This window comes from Pyrus communis, chromosome 5 (assembly GCF_963583255.1).
Source record: "Pyrus communis chromosome 5, drPyrComm1.1, whole genome shotgun sequence".
NCBI lineage: Eukaryota > Viridiplantae > Streptophyta > Magnoliopsida > Rosales > Rosaceae > Pyrus > Pyrus communis.
The window spans coordinates 22,135,810-22,154,107 of NC_084807.1; the positions used below are offsets into that span (position 1 = coordinate 22,135,810).

The 18,298-nt window shown below is 38.2% G+C and overlaps 4 protein-coding genes across 7 annotated transcripts; 3 read left to right on the plus strand and 1 right to left on the minus strand.

The window, feature by feature from the left end:
- Positions 1-16: 16 nt before the first annotated feature.
- On the plus strand, positions 17-4,378 carry LOC137735075 (mitochondrial hydrolase YKR070W-like). Of its 3 annotated transcripts, XM_068474446.1 has the most exons (13): positions 17-182; positions 283-386; positions 620-655; positions 796-869; positions 1,005-1,045; positions 1,748-1,819; positions 1,932-2,133; positions 2,371-2,466; positions 2,855-2,922; positions 3,318-3,522; positions 3,611-3,694; positions 3,808-3,868; positions 4,124-4,378. In XM_068474446.1, exons 1-13 carry the CDS (start codon positions 28-30, stop codon positions 4,159-4,161), a joined length of 1,236 nt encoding a protein of 411 aa, XP_068330547.1. In that variant the 5' UTR covers positions 17-27; the 3' UTR covers positions 4,162-4,378. The 3 variants fall into 3 exon arrangements, with proteins under 3 accessions (XP_068330547.1, XP_068330548.1, XP_068330549.1); XM_068474447.1 differs by lacking the exon at positions 4,124-4,378 and having other exon boundaries at positions 3,808-4,019; XM_068474448.1 differs by lacking the exon at positions 17-182 and having other exon boundaries at positions 372-386; positions 977-1,045.
- A 683-nt stretch (positions 4,379-5,061) lies between these two features.
- Positions 5,062-7,067, plus strand: LOC137733119 (serine/threonine-protein kinase ATG1t-like). 2 transcript variants are annotated; one of them, XM_068472278.1, is made up of 8 exons: positions 5,062-5,379; positions 5,611-5,728; positions 5,832-5,890; positions 6,047-6,111; positions 6,233-6,326; positions 6,404-6,484; positions 6,563-6,674; positions 6,792-7,067. In XM_068472278.1, the coding sequence occupies exons 1-8, from the start codon at positions 5,113-5,115 to the stop codon at positions 6,845-6,847; spliced, it is 852 nt and encodes a 283-aa protein (XP_068328379.1). In that variant the 5' UTR covers positions 5,062-5,112; the 3' UTR covers positions 6,848-7,067. The 2 variants fall into 2 exon arrangements, with proteins under 2 accessions (XP_068328379.1, XP_068328378.1); XM_068472277.1 differs by having other exon boundaries at positions 5,062-5,728.
- Positions 7,068-7,192: 125 nt separating this feature from the next.
- On the minus strand, positions 7,193-10,132 carry LOC137734047 (leucine aminopeptidase-like). The gene is made up of 4 exons (XM_068473304.1): positions 9,094-10,132; positions 8,433-8,666; positions 8,021-8,347; positions 7,193-7,669 (listed from the first exon to the last, which is right to left on the minus strand). Exons 1-4 carry the CDS (start codon positions 10,075-10,077, stop codon positions 7,373-7,375), a joined length of 1,842 nt encoding a protein of 613 aa, XP_068329405.1. The 5' UTR covers positions 10,078-10,132; the 3' UTR covers positions 7,193-7,372.
- Positions 10,133-15,325: 5,193 nt separating this feature from the next.
- LOC137734977 (protein TONNEAU 1a-like) lies at positions 15,326-18,086 on the plus strand. The gene is made up of 8 exons (XM_068474323.1): positions 15,326-15,561; positions 15,902-16,034; positions 16,118-16,206; positions 16,321-16,443; positions 16,878-17,011; positions 17,116-17,141; positions 17,226-17,382; positions 17,836-18,086. The coding sequence occupies exons 1-8, from the start codon at positions 15,475-15,477 to the stop codon at positions 17,885-17,887; spliced, it is 801 nt and encodes a 266-aa protein (XP_068330424.1). The 5' UTR covers positions 15,326-15,474; the 3' UTR covers positions 17,888-18,086.
- Positions 18,087-18,298: the final 212 nt, after the last annotated feature.

The window sequence follows — 18,298 nt, forward strand, 5'->3', positions numbered from 1 at the left end:
AGTGTTAGCCACGGACCACACAGAGCAATGCTTAAAGAGGGAGAGGGAGAGGGAGAGGGAGAGATGACGCCGATGAGATACCGCGCGGTCTATCGGATTTCTCAGTACAAAAACAGAGCGCCATTTTTCTTCCAATTCCGTCCCTACTCTCAGTCCAATTATCAACAATCCAGGCCGGAACGGTTGGTCCAATTCAATTATCCAAATCCTCTGTTTGGCTGCCGAGAAACTGTAGGGAGGGAATAGAAAAAAGTTGAAAACATGTGTTTAATTGCATTTCAGGTCTTCGTTTGGGATTGCGTTCGACATCGACGGGGTTATTCTCCGCGGCCGGGCTCCGGTGGGAGGGTCGCCTCGAGCTTTGAGGAAACTGTACGGACATTCAGGTGCACTAAAAACTTCATCTTTCTCTCTCTAAAGTAAGAAATTTCGTTTATTTTTCAGAAATCTGAAATAAAAAATAGAGAATTTTGGTTTTGTATTATTGTGATCGTTGGTTTGGTTGTAGCTACATTGGCTAGAGCAGACGTGGCAGCAAGTTTGAATCCCGCTTCTCGTAGTTTAGATTGTAAGGAAAGGATGGTCTCACCAGCTTAATAAAACTATTGCTTCTTTGTAGGTACTTTGAAGGTTCCCTTTGTGTTTTTGACCAACGGTAAGACACCTAAGCGGTTTGTTTTCGTGTAGCATTGCGAAGAATTAGTATATATGATAAATTTCTATGGAAAGTGTATCTGCCCCCATTGTAATTGCATTGGATTTTTGTTCGAATTTCATTTGGTTTGGTTGGAACAGGAGGTGGCGTCCCTGAATCAAGACGAGCAACTGAGTTAACTGAAATTTTGGGAGTTAACATCCTGCCTTCTCAGGTAATATTCTGAGATCTAATTCTTTGATTATTATGAGCATAAGGACGACGTTGTGTTGTCTCCCATTTTCTGCGACTGTAATTTGACTGATGGAACCTTTGGCATAGCTCTCTTTTCTGTGTTATGGTGGTGCAGGTTGTTCAGGGGCACACACCTTTTAAAAATTTGTTGACGAGGTATAAATCAGCTTCACATGAATCTTTTTCTACAGAGATTTTTTTAATTCAATGTCAATGTGTCATACTCTTCTTCATCTTTCTAGGTATAAATCTTAGTCTGATTAATGGTCTCCTTGTTTCTGTGCTATCTTTGAGTAACAGTGTTATATCGTAGGAAATATCATGCAACCAAGGCCACAGAAATTGTTCTTACTTTACATGTTGGATGAGCTAGAGGGATCGAAAGTGGGTAGACAACTTAGACGAATACAAAATTTGGGGGATATTTCGTGTCTGCCAAATTGAAATTCTTTGGTTTGGAAGTTCCTGAATGTTGTTTATGCTGGTACTGAATAATAGCCAAATTTGGAGATAAATCTCATCGGAGCTAATAGCTGACTCTTCTTCCATAGGTGAAATTGTCCCTCCATGTCAAATAGTCATATCTTTTCCTATCGCATACCTCTGTTTAGTACTTCTTGGATGTCCATTTTGCAAAAGTTGAAAAAGCACTATCTCGTTGAAAGGTTCTATACATCCACCCTTTAAGAGCATCTCTTGCATGGAGACTTATTCCTCATTTTGTTATAATAAGAAATTCAAGTTTTCCTGTGTACATACGTACTTGGGCCATGACTTTGTTTATGGTTCAGAGTATAACAATGTATTGACCTGTTTTCATCATCTTATGTTATGTCTATTTTTATCCTTTTTATTCAGATATGAAAATGAACTCATTGTTGCTCTGGGAAAAGGGGAACCGGCTCTTGTAATGTCTGAGTATGGTTTCAAGTAAGTTTTACCTTCCGTTCTTAGTTGTAGCATCTTCTGGTTTTGAACTCCGTACCTTCTGTTGCTAGATTTTGTAAAAGTAACAGATAGCTAAATTTATATTGGGTGGCAGAAAGGTTCTCTCATTAGATGAGTATGCATCACACTTCAAGAATATTGATCCTGTATCCCAATATAAGATGTGGAGAACTAAGCAGACATCGGATTGCAGTAGCCAACACAAGGAGTCTGTGCCGAGATATGATGTTTATTCTGACAGGGTTAGTGCAGCTTTTGTTGTCAGCGATCCTGTGGATTGGGGTAGGGATATTCAGGTACTTCATTTCGCTGCTTACAATGCAGTATTAAGGAATCATTGTGCGTTAGGATCTCAAATTATAGCTTCTTTTGGCATAGCAGTTTCATTTCTCACATAAATTGCCAAATTTTGCATGCTTATTATGAACTAGAAAGTAAAGTTTTGGGAGCTGCAATACCGTCATGTTATTCCAGAAGGCCTCGATCATTTTTGTTCCTGCAAAAGCTCTGAGCTGGTTCATGAATTGGTTTAGGTTCTCTGTGACATTCTAAGATCTGGAGGGCTTCCTGGACAAGAGAATGGGCATCAACCACCTCTATATTTTGCCGCAGATGATCTTGAGTATCAGGTTGGTCACTATGATTTTCCCTCTCTAAAGATGCTGGACCATGAATATGGAGATATAGAAACAACCTGAGATTTGTTTGGTTTACCATTGACACATTATCGTTAGAATAAACTGAAAGAGGAAACCCTTATTTAACTATTGTCCCATCATTTTTTCGTGAGTATGTGATCCGCTTGCTGAAATCCATTGAACCTTGACTATTCCCATGAACATTTTTAATGAATCCTCATGTCTAATAAAAGGGTTCTATTTGGTTGATTTGCTCCATTCCCTCGCCTTTGGAAGAGTAGAATTCATTCACTCTTATTTTCATCACGAACTTACTTTTTATTCAACTTGAAGTTTCACATGATGATTAGGATTGTACTGATAAGCTGCCTACATACAGGCTGCATTTCCTTCTGAGCGACTTGGAATGGGTGCTTTCAGAATTGCACTAGAAAGCATCTTCAACCGGTGAGACTGGCTGTTTTGTCACGCCTAATTGGTGTACCTTTTCAGTGATGCACATCTGATCGAATATTTAGTCAAAGGGCTCTTCGGTTGTAACTGCATGAGCTCATAAATGGCCAATACAATATCTTAGCATTGCTTCTTTGATCCCTTTTGAGAAGCCCGGTAATTGTCATAGCTCATCCATTAAGAGAGTTTTACAAGATCAAATTGATGATGATTGAAGAAAGTTTAGCAGAGATAATTGATTTGTTTTGGGAAACTAAGCACAACTGAAATATGATTTTAAAATCTTGAACTACTTATATGAAAAAAGCATGCTCATGCACATTTAAACTAGTGAGTTATTCTGGATATCTACTATGTCGTAATATGATTTTTGTTTGGCTTTGCTGCAGAATTCACCATGATGCTCTGGAATATGTATCTTTTGGGAAGCCAAATCCGTTTGTATTTGAGAACACTGAAACTCTGTTGGCACAGCTTCAACCATCTCATTGTGATAATGATATTACAACTGCTGGAGACTCTCCGTCACATGCTTTCAAAACCCTTTATATGATCGGCGACAACCCTTCAGTTGATGTCAAAGGTGCTCGGCAGGTTTGTTTGTCATGTTTCTTGTGGTGACAAGTTTTTACCGTTAAATGATTTGAATGTGCATTGACAAATCATCACGCCTGATTCTCAGGCTGGACATCCTTGGTTTTCTATTTTGACGAGGACCGGCGTTTTTAAGGGCAAAGATAATCATGCTGAGTTTCCAGCAGACCTGGTAAGTTGGATATATATGTGTGCGCGCACATGTGTACATATTACTAGAATACTTGGTTGCGGGTGAAACGAATTCTACGCTAAGAAGTTCCTTCGCTTTTGTTCCTTCTGTAGGTTGTAGATACTGTACAAGAGGCAGTGGACTACATTCTGAAGAGGGAAGGAACTTCTGTAGGTTGTTAACGCTCATAAGCGCACTTGCTTTTACTACAAGAATGTTGAATTGCTCGAATCTAATTAATACAACAAATAATTACGGGAGTTGTCACTGGCACCCTAAAAATGTCACCATGCATTCCTCTCGAGTGAAGGAAAAAATAAATAAAGGTGAAATAGCATGACATATTTTCAAGTGTTTACAACAAATTAATGTTAATAGCTGTGGCTAGGATCGGTGGTAACTTCATACTTCTTTTCCTTTTTGCTTCAGCTTGCGTTTTCCCCTACTCTCTCCTAATATGCCTTTGATCCCACCGTCCTTAGCCCCAAACTCCGTCCTCCACTTCATTCTACTCCCTGATTCTTGTTGGTGGATCTACAGCGGTAGCGGGGGTTGCAAGCTGCTAGGGTTTGTGTTTTGCTTTCTTGCTTTGTTTTCTTTCTATTTTGGGCTCCAAAACCTGTTTTGGGCCATGTTTTGTTTTGTTTTGAAGGTCCTTTTCTTTATATTGTACTTATCTTGTAATTTAACCTCTACAATGAGTTGAGCCCTTACATGATGGTGTGGGCTCGAACCTCTTCAATCATTAATCTAACATTTAATTTAATAAAATTTATTTTTTGACCAAAAAAAAAAAAAAATACCCTACATGTGTACATTTACTTTGTTGGTAATAAAATTTACCTTTTAACCGAAGAGTCATGCTCTCTTAAGGTCCTCATTTTAAGGACGTATAAGAATCAAATGCATATTAGCTAAGATCCAAAGGCTTAAAATATTTGACAACTTAATAAATCCAAACAATGAAATAAGTAGAAAATTAGTTTATGCATTTGGTTCTCATCCTTAAAATGAAGACCTTAGAAGAACAAGAGACTTTAATCAAAAAGGAAAGGGAAGTGTTATTGGCACTCAAAAAATCACATTCTACACTCCTCATAAGTGTATTTTTCTTTCTAAATATAGAAAGCATGAAGTGTAGAATGAGAATTTTGGAGTACCAATAACAATTCCCAAAAGTAAACTTAAAAAAGATAAGTTGGCAAAAATGACCCTGGAATTTACAAATTCTAACATACCACCCGGTCGGCCAATTTTTTACTTACGTAAACACCAAAATGTCATGTAGGTTATTTTCCACCCCTCCTAATACCATTTAAGCACCAGAAGGTCCGGAACCTTCGACCAACCCCCACCCAACAGAAAAACCGCAATAACATGTTGTCACTTGTTACTTGAGAGCTCAGCTCGAAGAATCCATGGAACCCGAAAGCAAGGGACTCAAGACAGCTGAAGAAGGAGAAGGAGAAGGAGAAGGAGACTACATTGTAATTTCAGAGGTGGGACGAGGCTCTTTCTCCACCGTGTCAAAAGCCGTGCACCGCCAAAGCGGCCAGGTGGTGGCTCTCAAGCAGGTCCACCTTTCCCGCCTCAACCGCCACCTCAAGAATTGCTTGGATTGCGAGATCAATTTCTTGTCCTCCGTTAACCACCCCAACATCATCCGCCTCCTCAGTTCTTTCCAGGTTTTCAAGTTTTTCTGCGTTGCGGTTAACTGCACTTTTTTAATGCGGACATGCTGTCAAATAAATATGTTGTCGATGTTGTTGATATTATTGATACTGCGAACTTACAGTTGCCAATATGCGATCGGTTTGGTTGTGGATACATTAATTTGTCTGCAGGTGCAGTCAACCGCAACGTACAAGTACTGTTTAATTTGGTTGCACGAAGTTGAGCTTCTGTCTTTATTGCAGGATGAAGGTTGTGTATTCATGGTGTTGGAATTCTGTGATGGGGGAAATTTGGCTGCGTATATTCGGCGTCACGGAAGAGTTGAAGAACGTATTGCCAAGAGATTTATGCAGCAGCTCGGTAGCTTCTTATTCGCATTGTTCCCTGTGAATTTGTAATGGGGATCCACAGCGCTTCGATTCTCCGGTCTGAAAATCTAATCAACTTCTTGTTATGCTTGCAGGGGCGGCGTTGGAAATACTACATTTGCACCACATCATTCATAGAGACTTGAAACCAGAGGTAAAAACAGGAGTCTACTGAAAGATGGTAACAAAATGCAGTTTCATATTCGTATTTTTTGAACTCGATTCTGTTGATTTTTTCGCTCGCATCCAAAATTGAAGCAATGAATTGGTTTGTTCAAAAATTGCCTACGTTGTGATTTTGTTGTACTAGAACATTCTACTCTCTGGCACTCAAGATGATGTGGTGCTAAGGGTAGCTGATTTCGGTCTCTCGAGGTAAACTCTAGCAGAGAGATCCTTATGCGGAAATTCATCCGCTAACCCGTTTAGTATGATTTAAAGCAACCAACTGTGGTAGTTTCATTCCTTAATACCTTTTCTTTTCTATATTGTACAGAAGTTTACATCCAGGTGATTATGCCGAGACAGTTTGTGGATCCCCATTGTACATGGCACCTGAAGTTCTTCAGTTTGAAAGATATGATGGGAAGGTACGGTCTTGTCTATAACTCGTGCCATTTTCCCCTTTCAATCACGATGAGTCAAAATTGACGGGTTCAGTTTATAGGTTGACATGTGGAGCGTTGGTGTAATTCTTTTCGAGCTTCTCAATGGTCGCCCTCCTTTCCCTGGTAGGACTAATGTTCAGGTACTAACTTCTGCTTTTCATTGCAAAAGGTCCCTTTAGTCACACTTGCCCAGATCGTTGATAAATTTTACTTTCCAGGTGCTTAAGACCATCAAGTCATCCACATACCTTCCTTTTGACCAAGTCATCCTTTCTAGATTGCATCCAGACTCCGTCGATATGTGTTCAAAACTGTTGTCTCGAAATCCAGGTTTAGCGTTTTACCTTCCTCAGTTTCATACGCCCTTTCTACATCGCATCCTGACGTATGTGTTCAAAACTGGCTATACATTAGCTATTCTCTGATGTATTTGATGCACTACTGCAGTTAAGCGCCTGTCCTTCAGCGAATTCCATTCGCACAGGTTTTTTCGAGGTTTTTGAGAAGAATTGAGATGCGAAAACATTTACAGGAACACAAATGTTGTAGCACTCTGCACATAAAGTGATTTCACCGTTGTGTATGATTCCCAAACCGATAAATTGCGTTAGAAGAGGTGTTGAACAGAAATGTCAAGATTCCAGGCTCCGTTGTGCAATTTCGCTGTTTAAGGCAATTGTTTTGGTTGTAACTATGAGCGTAGAAGTTGTAATCCTCCTACGAAAGTGGACTACACAAGTATTATCCTCGTTCCTGTTATGCATCAAGTAAAGTTGAGTTTGCAGGCATAGCGTTCCTGTGAGTTTTCAAATTTACGCATACATAAAATATCATCAGGCATCAGCAAATGCGATATAAAAGGAGCTACTTCTTATTTACGAGATCATTCATATCAGCGAAAGCATCAAGAAGGATGCGTGTGTTCAACGAAATCAGGTCTAGCCTACAGATCTCAGGGATTAGCATATAGCCAATAACGGTTAGCTTCCGAATTTCTGTTCATGTGTAATCTACATTCTCACACCATTTCAGCAGTGCTTGTTAAAAATTGTCTCGATAACACTCTGAGCTATAGGATGATAAGTCTCGCGAGCGGCTGCAAACACCTGTTTCGCCAAAATCTTCTCTTCCTCCTTTCCATTGCCTTCCACAAGAGCACTGTAGAGGGGGACAAGGTACTTCTTCCTCCCAACTTCCTTCAAAGTTCTTTCCACCTCGCCGAAGTAGTCTTTGCACTTGGAAGCAATGGCCAGCAGGAGAAATGTCACCTTCACGTCATAATCTCTCGATTCTGACAGACTGAAGCGCGAGTTCAACTCTACAATCTGCAAATACATAAATCATGATGAGACAACATAAAAGTTTGGAGAGATTCGACGGTAAAATGGGAACTGAAGCTGACTCAGAAATGTGTTCTAATAATTGACAATATTAACATTTTCGGTTCTGAGAAAACAAGAAGATGTTTACTTAAATTTAACTTTTCAATGCAGAAAGAAAACGAAAACGCGAAACTTTCTAAGCTCAGTATGATTACCTGGGAATTGCCACAGCATTGCAGAGCTTAAACAAACTAAGAAATTAACTACAAAAAGTGTGTTGAAGGCCGCTATAAAATCAAGTAATAGAAAACAAGGTAATACGAAAATCTTAGAAGAGAAGAAACACAACAGTACCTGTAAAGGTTCAATAGACTTGGGGAGGTTCTCCAAGTAGAGTTCCCACTCCTGCCCTCTCCAGTCAGCAACTTCATCCGCCCCTGGCATCCTACCAAACTTAAATTCATTTGCCATGGACACAATCTTTGCATATATGTTAGAAACCGGTTCATACGCATCAGGAGGGATACCGGTGCCCTCAGTCCACAACACTAAGTCAACCTCTTTCTCTATTCCAGGTAGGTTTGCTTTCAGAAAGTCGAGAAATGTATCGGTATCAATTGATTGGAACTTGAAGGTGGCAATGTATTTCTTCAGAAACTCATCAAATGCAGGCCTTCCAACCTTTATATTTTTAAAACCAAGTGCCAATCAGATCGTCTTTACAGGTCAATACCAAGAAACAAAAGAAGTTACAATTTCAACATACCTGACGTTCAATGCGCCACAGAAACTGGAAACCCTTTTCGTATGGAACTTCAGAATACACATCATCTGGGTCAACTCCTTCCTGGTTGGTTTTCAGCTTTGTGACCTCCAAGTTATCCTTGAACCTCTCCATTTCCTTATTCAAACCCCGCCAGCCAATTCCAATGTTCAATGCAGCTCTGTCCTCACCTTGCACAGCCTCAACAATTCTCCTCTCAGCATACGTCGTGAAACCCTGTACCAATAAGTAAAGATTAACACCCTGATCTCGTTTCCAAGAACAGTACGAGCATAACATAGATCAACATAATCAACTACAACCGGAAGCTCGTAATCAGTAAGACATTCATTCTTCACATTCTCCTAACCCTACACGGCATTACTCCGTCAAGGATTCGCACATTGCGGTTTTAACAAGACAAAACTAAAAACTGGCCTCAAATGCACTGTAGGCAGATAGTATTACGTCAAAAGAAGAAAACAAGCATTTCAAGATCACAACATTGATCAAATTTGAACTTAGCACCAATCAAATAGGCAAAAACAAACAGCATCTATCTATTGAAAATTTCGACATAAAAACCGAGAATCTGAACCAATTGATAATCAGGAATTGAAAAGTTAATGCCATCAAACGAATGTATGAATGTAAATTTTGGTACCTCATTCAACCAAAAATGTTCATTAGTCTTGTTGGTGATCAAGTTCCCAGTCCAGCTATGAGCCAGTTCGTGCGCCACCACCTGCGCGCCGCTGGAGTCGCCTTTGAGCACCGTTGGCGTCAAGAACGTCATTCTCGGATTCTCCATTCCACCGTACGGAAAGCTCGGCGGCAGCACCAAGAGATCGAACCTTTCCCACTCGTACGGCCCAAACAAGGCCTCCCCTTGCCTGATCATGTCCTCGGTGCTCGCAAACTCCGTCGCCGCCGATTCAAGCACCGCCGGCACCGCCTCAGAGTAAACCCTCGTTCTCGGGCCCACCTCCCGGTACCCTAGCTCACCGACGGCAAACGCGAACAGGTACGGCGGGATTGGCTGCTCCATCACGAACTCCTCGACGACCCTGTCGTCGGCACACCACAAGGCGTCGCCAGAGATCAGCGCCGACCCCTCACCGGGGATTGGGTCGCGGCGGTCCACGTGACGCGCGGACATGACGGCGGAGAGCTGGCGGGGTACATTGAGCTTGGCCGCGTAGCGCACACGCGCAGCGGGAGTGTCCTGGCAGGGGAAGACGGAGCGCGCGTGGATGGCCTGGCATTGGGTGTAGACAAACGGCAGCCGTTTGTTGAAGGTCTGGGGAGGGGAGAGCCACTGGAGGGCGGAGGAGGAGGGGGAGGTGGAGTAGAGGATCAAGACGGAGGAAGCGTTGGAGAGGGTGAAGGCGAGGTGGCAGCCTTTGATTGGGTCAGGAGGGGAGATGACGTAAGAGATAGGATCGGAGGGGTTTTGGGGGTCGATGACGGAGTGGATGGTGAGGCCACGGACGTCGAGGGAAACTGGGCCGGAGTACGGGGCGGGGAGGGTGAGGAGGGCGGAGGCGTGGATGGTGGAGGAGGGGAAGTCGAAGAAGAAGGAGAGGGAAATGTGGGTGGCGAGTGGGTGAGTCGAATCAGTGAACGAGTGAGGGTCGATGGGCGCCATTGAGAAATGTTTTGGGTTTGGGGCGTGGAAACGGACAAATGCTGAATTTAGTGAGGGTGGATGGGCGCAATAACTATTTTTCTCAATTTTCAATTTTCTCTTCTTTTTTTTTTTTTTTTTTTTCCTTTGACATGAACTTTTTGGATGGAGAATCAGGCGCGGGTAGATATATGCTAAACTTTTGTGGTTTTTACATTTTTTTAGGGAGATTTATTTAAGAAAACTAATAAAAATGATTTAAAAATTTTGAGAATGACAAAATAAAAAGGTAAAGTGAATAGAATTAGGATTGATTTTTAGTGTAAAAATATAGTTTTTCGTTAAAGTGAGCAGTACCTGGAGTTTTTCGTTAAAATTCTCATTTCTTTTAGGGATGTGGTATCCACACATCCCTTTTTACTTCTTCCACACTTTTTTAGTTTTAACCGTTGGATTGAATGAATCAACGAAGATCAACGGATAGAAATTAATAAGGGTGTGTGAGAAGTAAAAACGGGTATGTGGATAGCACACCCCTTATTTAATTGAGAGATTTTATTTTTTTTAATAAATTTAGGGATATTTAATTGAAAAACATTATTTGAACTCATCTAAGATCATCTTCAAAGGAAATATCAAATTTTGAACGTAAAATTTAAATTTTCATAGTTTTTGTGGCACTTTGACATCTTTTAAGTTTTGTTCTCCAACTGATATATCAAATTAAATTTATTATTTTATAAAATAAATTATTAAACTAATTAAAATTTAATAAAAGACATTTAAAGTTCAATCAGTAATCTAATCACCTTCCTTGATTGAAAATAAGAAAAAAAATATGATAATTGTATCGGTCAACTCAACATTAATTATAATAAATTATTAAACAAATTAAAAATTAATAAAATACATTTAATAATTAATAATAAAAAAAACATTTGAAGTTGCTATCAAATTTGACCGCAACCTTTTTTCCATGTCATTGCCACATAGGATTTGGCACTTCGGTTGGAGAATATTAGTGTGGTCTTTTTTTACTATTATAGTTGATGTGTACATTTTGGCATTTCATTTGGAGATGCTCTAACCTCTTTCTACACTCAAATTAAAATATGAAATGTCTTTATTACCCTATTACATAATTATCAAGTACAAAATAAAATTAACAAGCAAAATAAGATTTATCTATAAATCCATACCCAATAATGAAACCCTAACCATCACGTAATTTTTCTCCTTCGTTCTACTATGACAAAAATCCTAAGACGCTCTCATAGAGAAAAACAAGCTCTTTTATCGAATAAACGTTAATTTTGAAGTTTTGGATCCTCTAACTAAGACATGAATCGGTTTATGCAAGAGTTGAATTATTGGTTTATATGTCATATACTAACGTTATGATTGATGCGGGCTGTAAAGTTTCTCAAGTCTTTTCATGTTCATTTTGGACACTATTTACCAAGTCTTCTACTTAATTTATATAACATAATCATGACATTCTGCTTTCTTTTATTGAATAACAACAGCTACATACTTTGTTTCATTGTTTTGGCATTCTTCCCAACTATTTTCATTTGATTCTTCAATTCACCACCATTCTAACTCTCTTCATTAGACCACCACTTTCACTCTCTTCATTGCGCCACCTTCTTTTGGTTAACTTTCTTTACATGTTCTTCTAAAATTGAAAAAGCAGATAAAAAAATTATATATATATATTAGCGTTTAAATTTTCCAATTTTCGTTTGTCCCTTGATTTAAATTCTATCATTTCACCTTTGTCTTAGTTTTACTTTGCAATTTTATTCCCCAAAGAACATTACTTATTACAAGAAAAGGGAAAAAAGAAACCAAAGACTTCATGTCATTTCACCTATAACCTATATATGCTTATAGGTTATAACTTATAAAAGTCTTTATATCATCCAAAACATAAAAAAATAAAAATAAAAACTCAAATTCATATGCAACATACATCGTCACGCAAGGCAACCAGAGATTATCGAGCAACGATGTAGAGGATGATGAAGACTCCATCAAAAACAACTGTTGGAAGGAGAGAACGTCAAAGGAGATAATGCTTTGATTTTGATTTTTTACTTTATTTTTTAAATGGGTGTAAAGATAAGTTAACACATATATTGAATTGGGGTTGTAAGGGTAGTTTAGGTTGAAAGATTGGGTTTGAAGAGATATTGATTGTTTAATTGAAAATAATATGGGTGTAAAGAGTAAATTAGGTGTACAAAGAGATTATATGAGTTTAAATAAAAGTTTCCTATTTAATTAGAATCTTGAAATTCATAATGTATTTAATTAGGATTTTAAAATATTTTATTTTATTTTATTTTATTTTTTGAATATCCGGGTGTATTCAATTAGGATTTTAAATAACATATGTATTTAATTATGAATTTGTTTTAAAGAATTTCAAAAAGTAGAGGAATATGAGGGAATTTGAGAGATTTCATAGTGTATTTTAAGCAATCACAAATCTTACCTCTCCCCTAAGATTTTGAGAGAAATGAATAAAAAATTAACACGAAATCTCTACAATCGATTAAACTTTGTCAAAATCTATTAAAATATTTCAAAATCTCAATTGATTACACCCCTAATGAAAATCTGAAACTTTTGTTCTAACAATTGAAAACATGACACACTCCTTTTTATCTCTCAAACACTCCTTTCAATATTTGATCGTCGAGTCGAATAAATTAAGGGCGTGTTTACACACTTGTAATCGGAATGAAAATAAGGAATTCGATTCCGATTACAAATAACTCTTGTGTTTACTACAATTTAGAGGAATCAACAGTTTGTGGGACCCACACGAAAAATGGACTTCAATTCCTGAAATTGGAAGAATTAGACTCCTTCCATAGGTGAGGTATTTGGATTCCAGGATGGTGAGGGAATCGGGAATGCATTTCTTCTTTCCTATTATGCCCTCTTATCAAGAGGCTTCGCAGATGCTTCGACAGACGCTTCGACATCGTCGACACAGCCAGCTCATCCTCGTGTAATGTTGGTTTGACAATCGGGACCTTGAAGTTCGGGGCCAAATTGCTTGTGCCGTTGGCGATGTTGATGCTCGTCTGATCATTGGCTCCAATTGCTTTCCGAAATATTTTCTGCAGGGTGGGAACTAGGAGGATGCATAGGCTAGGTTCTTAAAATGTTAATTTTTTTTCTGCGGGGTGGGAACTGGGAAGATGAATTTGGCTAGGTTCTTAAAATAGTATTTTCTTCTGCGGGATGGGAACTGGGAAAATGATCTGGGAGAGTGGTGTTGGAGGATTGGGGTATGGCGATGCTGAGGAAGAGAAGTGAATGAGGGCATTTTAAAATAACTAATGAAAATGTGATTAAAAATAAATATAGATGAAATAAAAATAAAAATAAAGAACTAAAGGGGCATTTTAGTAATGAAAATGTGATTAAAAATAACTAATGAAAATGTGATTAAAAATATTTGATTTGAGACAAGGACATTTTAGTAATCATATTAGTTTATATTCCAATTTTGGTGAATTAGTAAATAGCTTTATGAAATTGTATTCCGATTCTGGACAGTTTTAGTAAACAATTTCAGTAGGAATCTAATTCTTATTCCACCTCATTTCAATTCCTCCTCGATCCAATTCCTCCTCAATTCAATTCCTCTCAATTTGATTACGGATTAGTAAACGTGCTATAAGAAAGATCAAAAGACATAAATGTATAGAAGGTAAAAATAAATATGTGAATAGCATCACTCTTCTATTATGTTTCGAACAAATATTGAATAAATAAAATATCCAATATACGATTAAAATTTTTTGTGCATACTAAAAACTCCTATCAAGTATCAAATTTGAGTCCTTTTTTAATTAATAGATAACATCTATGTAGCGTATAACTTCTCTCTCTTTTTTCTTTTTTTTTTTTAATAGTAACTTGAGTATATTCTTTGGAAATTCTCTTGATAGTTACAATATTCGTGGATTGTAGGAAGAATTGGAGTGCATAGACCTCATCCGCATGTGACAGGTTTTAAGAGCAACTCTACCCTCTAACATAATTATTGCTTAAGCTATTAAGCAAATGTAATTTTTGTTCAAGCTATTTAGGAGTGGAGATACACTCGACAATTACTGTTCACTAAGACAGTAATTGTCTTTGCTCAATAGCTTGGCAATAATTACCTAGTAGGGTGGAATTACTCTAAATAATCACTCAAAACGTTTATTGTTACATGTGTAATTGTGTAGTAAAATACAATGATTTAATTAAGTAAATTGCGAAAGACACAATGGTATGCGTGTCAACAATTTTCTTCCCACCATTGTATATTAATGATTAGGGAAAAGAATTACCCATCAGCCAAGAATGCACTTAGATCGTATATTACAAATTGCATCAACGCATAGAGTATGTGATGAAACAAACAAAGTATGCATACTCAGGATTAAGAATGATACTCATACCTTATATAATCACATTAGTAAGAGCTCGTTTTGATATGCTTTTAAAATGACTAAAAACACTTTTAGAGAAAATGTTTTTGGTTCCAAAAACACTTAAATTGTTTTATGCAATCAGACAAGAATGCACTTAGATCGTGTATTACAAATTGCATCAACATATAGAGTATGTGATGAAACAAATAAAGTATGCATACTCAGGATTAAGAATGATACTCATACCTATATAATCGCATTAGTAAGAGCTCATTCTGATGTGTTTTTAAAATAACTAAAAGCGCTTTTAGAGAAAAAGTTATTTGGTTCCAAAAGCACTTAAAGTGTTTTATGCAAAAAACACCAGTTATGTGCTTTTTCAGAATTTACTTATATTTTTACTAAAAATTGGTTTTAAAAATATTTTCACCAAAAACGCTTTTAGTTATTTTAAGAGTAAATCCAAACAAACATTAAGTCAACATGCCTAGTTGCAACCAATCACACAATAAGCAAAACATATACGATTACGCAAAAGTTTAATACTTGTACTTAGAAATTCTCTCTCGTAATTTTTTTTTTACAACAAATGAGCGGTTGAAATTTAACTAAATGCGTTATAATTTAACGGTGAAGTTTGCTCAAGTTATGCGGCTAATAATAGAGGCTAGAAAAGAATCCCAGGCTTAATTATTTAACGGCCCAAAACTTCACGATCCAACTTCACAGCACCAGCCCAGATAATAGTACCGGGAAACTGCAGGCCAGCAGTGGAGCCCGCCTTCACCCCCACCCATCATTCCGAGAGCAACTTTCCTCTCTCTCTCTCTCTCTCTCTCCTCCTCTTTCTCTCATGAAGCAAGGCATCGAAGAGAGCTGAGAATTCAAAAAATGCAGGGAAAGCTCTCTCTCTCTCTCTCTCTCCCCCCCAATCAAAACCCTCTCCCTCTGAAACCCTAAAAAACAGAAGAACAAGATGGACGACTACACGAGGGAGATGATGGACCTCAAGACTCTCGTCACTCGCACCCTCGAGAAGAAGGGCGTACTCGCCAAGATCCGGGTACAATTTCAAATTCCCTTTTTGCCCATTTCCCCCTTTATGTTAACGTTCGTCATCTAGATCTCCTTTCTCTGATTCCGCAGCTGATTTTACCCCAAAAACGAGGTTTTTTCCTCGGGTTCATTGCGTAAATTTCCCCCAGCTTTGTTGACTTCGGCTAGGGTTTTGCAATTTCAAAGCTTGTCTGCTTTTTATTTGCTTATCTGTAATTCGAAGCTTCGGATTTTGAGAAATGCGATGCATTTTTTGCATAATTAGGCAGTTATTTGTGAATAATCGAACTTGTTATTTTGGTTTTTGGGTTGTTTTTATGATTAATTCAACTGTTTTGTTTTGGTAGGCTGAGTTGAGAGCAAGTGTGTTTGAGGCAATTGAGGAGGAGGACAAGGTCATCGAGAAAGACGAAGGCTTGCCTCCAGCATTGCTTGGTAGCTGCAACGATCGAGCTAAACAGCTCCACGCTTCTCCTTCGGGTTTGTCTACTAACACAATGCTTATGCTTGTTTAAAACCTTTTGTTCATCAGCTAAATTTCACTTTGACATGCTTTGTTATAGGAAGGTTGCTTACAGCACTGATATGCGAGTACTTAGACTGGGCTCAACTAAACCACACGCTAAAAGTTTATCAGCCCGAGTGTAATTTGGTAATCATGTAAACTTTTAGTGCAGAAAGTGTCAGGTGTTTTCAGTAAGTTTTGAACTAATGTGTTGGCTATCTGATGCTAATGAATGTTGCATTTATGTTTGCTGAATCGCAGCAAAAGGATTCTTGGAAAGCTGAGTTGAAGGACTTTAGTAGCAAGAATGGATATGATCTTAACCGAAACGGAGATAGTGGTCCTTTGCTTTTGGATGTGCTTGAAGGATTTTTGAAATTTGAGGTTTGGTATTATTTTCAAGTTAAAACACAAAATTTTCATGTTCATTTCAGAATCTGCATTAGGACGGTTGTTTTTCATGGCAATATTTTATTGGCTTCAAGGTACATTTACCCGATTGTTATGTCTTATCACATAATTAAGGCTTATTTTTCTGGACATAGTACAGATTAATTAAGATTGCATGATTTGTTCTCTGGTATATGTGTGGGCACTTTTCCTCTTTTTCTTTAAACCTATTGGTCAGTTATAGGATGGGATTAATATACAGTTTAGAGGTTCAACTGACGTAGGGAAAAAGTTCTCTGGCTAGAAGAGATAGGGGATGATATGATTCTGGATTGATAATGAAGGAAAAATACAAATTTCTTTAGCTTATGTTTTGTTTGTAATTATTCCTTTGGTGGATTGCTTACCACTAGATTGTTTTACTACAGAATCTATCTCAATCAAGGGGTACTGGAAGGAGGCTAACGACTTCAGAAACAGAATCCCTGTCCAATTTAGATTCTCGCAATATGAGAAGACCTTCTTCATCATCTGTTGCTGGTGGGCTACCTCCACTAGGAAGGTGCTGATCTACCTTACCGCCCCAATATTACGTGTTTGATTTTCCCCTTTTATTTTGTCCTTCAGCTCGTAATTGATGTTAGTTTGTTGGTGTGCTTATGCTAGGCCTGGTGCATCTTCCCAGTCATCTGGTGAGTGACAAAGCTATTTCTTGTGTCTTCCCTTTACATGATTCCTTTTGTTTCTCTTTATCTGATACATTCTAGCATATTCAGATCGAAGAGGTGGGTCATCCATGTCTGGCTACAGGAAAGATGACTACAGCTATAGATACGACATTGATGAAAGTCCAGAGGATGTCATTCGAGCTTCAAGTGCGATGGAAAACCTCCAGTTGGATAGAAAAGCTCGCAATCTAACAACATCTTGGCGGTATGTTCTCAGCCCCTTTTTGTTATATCCACGTTAAACTAAGACTAGTTGACCATAACAAAAAACAAGGCTAGTATAAGCTTTCTTTCCAAAGAAAAAGAGTGATGAGAAATGGTAGAGAGATGGATTTTCAATGATGCTGAAAATCAAAGTAGGGCTATTTGCCATGTGTTCTGTTTCTTAGGTGGTTTAATCCAAATGTAAGAATCGATGGTTACATTTTCCATGAGATCATATTGTTTAGACCGGCCAGTAAATGCACAGCATTTACCAGTGAATGACGTGCTGATCCACCTTTGTCATGTATAAATGAAGGATGTGAAATTTTGAAACCTTGTGATTAAGGTTCGTTTTAAGTTGCCATCGAGTAGCATTTGTATTCAAAAGAGTTAGGAATCACATTTCTTGTGCATGCATTATTCTCTTAGCTTTGTTTGCTTGATCTGGCTACAGGCACGCAGGAGATGGAATTAGTGAGGATGACGGCAGGGCTGACCAGATGTAGCTGCACGATGACAACCTTTGTATAACTGCACGTGTATTTGATTTTGTACTTTTCACCCGCAAATGATAGGCGTGTTATGTAAGATTATACCCTATTCCGATTTGATTTAGTGCTTTGTTCGAGTGCTGATTGATTGTAATTCCATTTTCACCCTTTCTTGAAATATAAATTAGTAACTGCTTCATGCTTGCAGTTTTCATTATAATTAAGGGTATGAAATTTCATGTAATTCATAAGGTTGATCCATTGAGGGACTTGTTCTGAGATTAGCTGGAGCCAAACTCAATGAAGCATTAGAGCATCCCCAATGGAGATTGTATACTCCATGAGGCTACTACATTTCAAGCTTTAGTGTGAGAAATTTCATCCCCAATGAGCCGGAAAATGGAGTTAAATTTATCACTAGGGCTA

What these genes read in the sequence shown, in the direction of transcription:
- LOC137735075 (XM_068474446.1), top strand. Translation starts at nt 28, where the DNA reads ATGCTTAAAGAGGGAGAGGGAGAGGGAGAGGGAGAGATGACGCCGATG. An exon ending in GAAACTGTACGGACATTCAG is followed by an intron (nt 387 to 619) that starts GTGCACTAAAAA and finishes GCTTCTTTGTAG; the next exon opens with GTACTTTGAAGGTTCCCTTT. An exon ending in CAGATGATCTTGAGTATCAG is followed by an intron (nt 2,467 to 2,854) that starts GTTGGTCACTAT and finishes GCCTACATACAG; the next exon opens with GCTGCATTTCCTTCTGAGCG.
- LOC137733119 (XM_068472277.1), top strand. Translation starts at nt 5,113, where the DNA reads ATGGAACCCGAAAGCAAGGGACTCAAGACAGCTGAAGAAGGAGAAGGA. An exon ending in TTGAAAGATATGATGGGAAG is followed by an intron (nt 6,327 to 6,403) that starts GTACGGTCTTGT and finishes TTCAGTTTATAG; the next exon opens with GTTGACATGTGGAGCGTTGG. An exon ending in ACTGTTGTCTCGAAATCCAG is followed by an intron (nt 6,675 to 6,791) that starts GTTTAGCGTTTT and finishes GCACTACTGCAG; the next exon opens with TTAAGCGCCTGTCCTTCAGC.
- LOC137734047 (XM_068473304.1), bottom strand. Translation starts at nt 10,077, where the DNA reads ATGGCGCCCATCGACCCTCACTCGTTCACTGATTCGACTCACCCACTC. An exon ending in AACATTTTTGGTTGAATGAG is followed by an intron (nt 8,667 to 9,093) that starts GTACCAAAATTT and finishes TTATTGGTACAG; the next exon opens with GGTTTCACGACGTATGCTGA. An exon ending in AGTCTATTGAACCTTTACAG is followed by an intron (nt 7,670 to 8,020) that starts GTACTGTTGTGT and finishes ATGTATTTGCAG; the next exon opens with ATTGTAGAGTTGAACTCGCG.
- LOC137734977 (XM_068474323.1), top strand. Translation starts at nt 15,475, where the DNA reads ATGGACGACTACACGAGGGAGATGATGGACCTCAAGACTCTCGTCACT. An exon ending in GCTCCACGCTTCTCCTTCGG is followed by an intron (nt 16,035 to 16,117) that starts GTTTGTCTACTA and finishes GCTTTGTTATAG; the next exon opens with GAAGGTTGCTTACAGCACTG. An exon ending in GGGCTACCTCCACTAGGAAG is followed by an intron (nt 17,012 to 17,115) that starts GTGCTGATCTAC and finishes TGCTTATGCTAG; the next exon opens with GCCTGGTGCATCTTCCCAGT.